Raw genomic sequence first — 4786 nt, forward strand, 5'->3', positions numbered from 1 at the left:
CACTGCCCCCACACACCTGCCCTGGCCGCCCTGGCCTGCCTGTCATGCTCCAAAGGGACACTTGAAAAATTACTCCCACCCCCACCTGGCATTTGTGCCCTTGCCAGCCTCAGGAAGCGGAAGCTGAGGGGACAACGGAAGCAACCGCAGCCCAGTCCCCTGCTTTGTTCCTCGGGGGCCTGGGCGCCCAGGCCTGCAGCTCAGCCCTCACCCCTACGTTCTCCCCTCCCACCCCACCCCCCCAGAGCAGAGGCCCAGCAGTCAGCGGGAAGGACAAACCTCTGCAGGGCTGAGGGGACTGGAGCCCTCCCAGGGCTGGACCCACTGCAAAGGTGACCAGAGCCGGCTCAGTCGCCAAGGGGCCAGCAAAGGGAGCTGCTCTGGGTCCCACTCCCTGGCCGAGCAACTCGTCCCCTGACCCACGTAAGGCACCTTATGTTGTCACAGAACAGCCACCCTGACTCTCATGTCACACGTGAAGGACCACAAATGGCTCGGAGGAGGGAAAGCCACACCAAGAGACAGGGCCCAAACCAGGTCCTGTCCTTAGCCTCGAGCCATTCCTGCCACCTCTAACGGGACGTTTCATCTCTGCGGAGGTCCCTCTTGCACCCAAAACACGTACGTCTTAAACATACCGCACGAACATGATTTGTGAAAATTAAGAATATTTGGTATATCTCCCAACGATGTCCCCCTCTACTTTAAGTCCCCACTCAGCAGCAAATGAGAGCCATACTCGGAGAGAATGTAGGGCACGGAGTCGTAAGACCAAGGTCACCTCAGAGTCCCTCACTGTACGTGACCTGCAGCAGACACACAGTGGGGTGCAGAGTCCACACCCCTCTCCCCTCCTTCTGCAGTAACCCCTGCTCACCCTGCGTTACCACCTGAATGGTCCCTTTGGGGGACCCAGCCCAGGCTCGCATCAGCGTCCCCAGAGCTTCTGCCAGACCAATCCAAGGCTTGGTGTGTGGAGAGAAGGCACTGGTAAGGGCCTGGGCGTTCACCTGCAGAGAGGGGACAGGGCTGAAGTCAGGAGGAGGTGAGACAGGGCACACCTGTCCAAACAAGGTCTTGCTGCCTATACTCGACTTCCTGTGGAGAGCGGAAGGCACGGGGCCACCTGGCTTTGGGGCAGTGACAGCTTCCACCAGCCACCAACAAGCAGGTCTCCGTGGCGGGGCAGCAAACTCCCTCAGGGGACCTGTGCCTTCCTTATTCATCGGTATCTGGTACCCACTGGAGCTCAAGGAACATCCAAAGATTGAATGAGACAGGACTTGAAGCATAAGCCAGGTTAGACATGGAAGAGAAACACATGCCAAGAAAGGCGCCGTGTGAGAAGACAAGTGGGGACATTAGCTATGGTTTGGGGGACAGAAGGGGGAAGGGGAGTCCCTGCTCAGGGTGCTAAGATGAACATGATGAAAGGGGTGCCCAGGGCTACGAGGGGTGTCCTAACGGGGCTTTCTCCACAGGCCATTCCTCCCCACACCGCCCCCACCCCGGGGTCCAGACGTCAGCCCTTCATGACGCTCCTTCACCCCCAAGGCAGCATGTGGGGAACAAAGGAGCCTTTCTCTAGAGGCTGGACCCTGGGAAGAGCCACGAACTCTGCACAAGGCTACAATGTATCAGGGCTGAGCCGGACTCGCTACTGCCAGGCCTGAGCCACCAAGGCTAGTGACAGGCCAGCTCCTGCCATCCCGTCCAGAGCCTGGCTCAAGTGGAGCCCCTTATCTTCAGCTCCCAGGACAGAATCTGGTCACTATACCGCTGCTGGTCCCCACCATCACCATCCCATGGTCAAGACCCCCTTGGCCCGCTCCCCGCTCCGACCTCCGGGCCCCGCCCTGCATGGTGACACTTACAACGCCCGCCAGGGACTTGCCCTTCATCATGTCCACAAACTGGACGGCGATTTCTTCCCCACAGCGGCTCTGGGCCTCCTTGGTGCTGGCGCCCAGGTGGGGGCAGCTGATGACGTTCTCGTGGTCCACCAAAGCCCGGTCCCGAGGCGGCTCCTGCCCAGAAGAGAGCCCCCTCAGGTGGCGGCCATGGACTGGCCCCGCGTGACGGCACTGGGGGTGAGGCAGGCAGGGGGGGTGTCACCTCCTCCTGTTATTTTGCCAGGGTGGACACTGGACTCAATCACCAGCTTCCTCGTGAAGGTCCGACCACAGCAGAATGGACAGAGCTGTGGACCGGATAAAAACCTCGGCTCCGCCGCTCAACGCCTAGGTGCCTCGGTCTCCCTCTCTATAAATGGGTTCATGCTACCTACGTCACATCGTCACGGAGATCACACACCAGTTACACAAGTGGCTCTCAACCAGTGGCAGCCACTGTTACCGTTTTTTCTCCTCTGACCCCGCCCCCCATGGCACTTACTGCCATGCTCTTTGCAGACACCCCGCACAGTGATGGGGCCCAGCTGGATGCCTGCTCCCCAACCCCCAATGTCCCTTCGACCCCTTCTGTTCACTGAGCACACAGTGGTGCCCCTGGGGATGTCGCTTGGGCCTCTTGGCTTCCGGTGGTCCCCCGTGGCCCGCTGGCTCCCGCTGGATTTGGGCCACATGGCCCTCTGAGTCTTAGCAGCACAGCACTGAGCCTCTGGGGAGGCTGAGGACAGCGGGGCGGGGCGCTGTGCAGGGCCAGGCCCACTTCACCTTCCGGGACCGTGATCCAGAGAAAGAGCCGGAAGCACAAATCCAACGCACGGAGCTCCCTGAGCAGGGAACATGAGTGCGACGAGGCCCCGAGAGCGCCAGGGACTTGCCAAGGCCACCTAGCTGGGATGTAACCAGCCGCCCCCCCACTGGCTGGTCCAAAGTCCATGCCCTTTACCCTGGATCTCGGACGTTCAAGGGAGGCCGGCGGGATTCCAGGGGAAGTGCGCCCTCATCACGCCATCCGGTGTGGGGGCCGGGAGGGGGAGACCCAGGGAGAGCGGCCCACCCTGGGGACCAAGGGAACGCTCTGACCTTCTGAGCACTGTCCTGGGGCCCCTTCCCTCCACGGAAGGGAGGAAGGGAAAGGAAAGCAGATGGACGCTGCGTGGCTCGGGCGGAGGGACCAGCATCACGGTCGGGTGCAGACTCCGGGCATAGCCGGGGCCTCGCTCCCTGCCCCAAAGCCCCGACCCCAGAACTGATGTGCTGCTGTCCCCTGAAGCTGCCCACGTGGCAGCAGCCGAGCCGGAGGCCAGACGCTGCGGTGAGTTTTGCAGACAACACGACCTCCTGGGAACCAGGAGCTCCGCAGGGGCTCCTCAAACCGAAGGTGTTATTTTGGGGCATAAATTTGATTGATTTCCATAAATTTGAGTGATTTCGCCATGGACAGAGAGGCAGCGACCCGCAGCCCTCCGGCCCGCCCCCCGTCCCCACCGCCGGGCACTGACCTCGGTGAACACGTCCAGCGCGGCTCCAGCGCACTGGCCGGAGCTCAGGGCGCGCAGCAGGGCGCCTTCGTCCACGATGCCCCCGCGGGCGCAGTTCACCACGCGCACGCCCTTCTTGCACTGAGCGAAGGTGCTGTCGTTCAGCAGGCCTGGGAGGGAGGGGAGCGCGGGCCTGCGGCGACGGTGCCAGGATCCCGCGCGCTCGGCTCTGCCCCCCCGGGCCTCCCTCCTTCCCCGGACCACGGCCCCTCCGGCCGCGCCTCTCCCTCCCCGGGTGCTCTGGAGCAGGAGTCTCTGTTCCCCATCTGGGCCGGACCCAGCTCAGAAACATCCTAGGAGTTCCTGAGATGGGGCTGCTTGGGAGGCGAGGAGTCGGGGAACTGCGGTGGCCCTACCGAGTACCCAGGGGACGCTGCCGTACCTGCTGGCCCAGCTCTCCCAGGCTCCCACACACCCCGAGATGGCTCGCCCCTCCCCCATTGTGCCGGGGCGTCTAATGAAGTATCGCCATGCCGATGCTGCCAGATCTGGGGGGGCCCTAACCTTAGAGCTGGTCACCAGCATCTGCGGAGGCCCCAGAATGGGGGCCCACCGTCGTCTGGTCTGTGGCTTCTGCAGCCAACCCACGAGGTAGGGACACACCTACCTGTCGTGGAGGGCAGGAGAGGGGTGTGCACAGTGATGAAATCACAGAGAGGCCAGATCTCCTCCAGGGGCAGCTGCTCCACACCGAAGGAGGCGGAGACCTCAGGCGAAATGATGGGGTCGTACCCGACAGTCTGGTCAGAGGGGGAGGGGGGCATAAGTGTCACTATTAATTATTGCTATTGGTGCCACTCACAGTGGTGACCGTTTATTGAGCAGTTACCATACACCAAGCACTATGCTAAGCTTTTTGCAGACACCCCTTTACTCCTCATGACAGTACAACGGGGTTGGGGCCACTCGTCTTTCTTACTGCTTTGGAGCTGAAGGCCGCGAGGCTTACCCACTGTGGGCTCCTCTCTTGAAGTTCCTTTTAAAAAGGCCTAAAATGCATGTGGCGCTGGAGAGCCTGACGTGGCGACTAGTCCCAGGAAGGTATAAACGACTAAGGATGGGTCCTTTCGACATGGCAGGGCTGACCGGGGTGAGGGACGAGGACATCAGGGGAGAGGGGGGCGTCGAGGCACCAAGGATGAGGAAGAATCCGGGGAAAACCATGGTCTGGGGAGGAGGTGGACCCTCGAAGCAGAGGGGCCTTCCCGAGGCTGCTGAGAAGGCAGAAAGGGTTCACCCCAGGGGGGTCAACTCCCAGGGCGAGGCAGTAAACTCAGGAGAATAAACTTCATCAACCTCACGAAATTGGCCAAAGGTCACTGAACACTGGTGTCAAGA

General features: G+C 61.5%; 1 protein-coding gene across 1 annotated transcript in view; it reads right to left on the bottom strand.

Moving 5' to 3' along the window:
* Positions 1 to 4786, bottom strand: part of PHGDH (phosphoglycerate dehydrogenase) — a 25672-nt gene that overhangs the window by 2980 nt on the left and 17906 nt on the right. Inside the window, exons 6-9 of the mRNA XM_011366387.2 lie at positions 4056 to 4188; positions 3410 to 3558; positions 1875 to 2027; positions 878 to 1010 (exon numbers count right to left, since the gene is read on the bottom strand). Coding sequence (XP_011364689.1) covers positions 878 to 1010; positions 1875 to 2027; positions 3410 to 3558; positions 4056 to 4188 — 568 coding nt within the window. The remainder of the gene's footprint in view (positions 1 to 877; positions 1011 to 1874; positions 2028 to 3409; positions 3559 to 4055; positions 4189 to 4786) is intronic.

The sequence above is a fragment of the Pteropus vampyrus genome, unplaced genomic scaffold (genome assembly GCF_000151845.1).
Source record: "Pteropus vampyrus isolate Shadow unplaced genomic scaffold, Pvam_2.0 Scaffold6, whole genome shotgun sequence".
Classification (NCBI taxonomy): domain Eukaryota; kingdom Metazoa; phylum Chordata; class Mammalia; order Chiroptera; family Pteropodidae; genus Pteropus; species Pteropus vampyrus.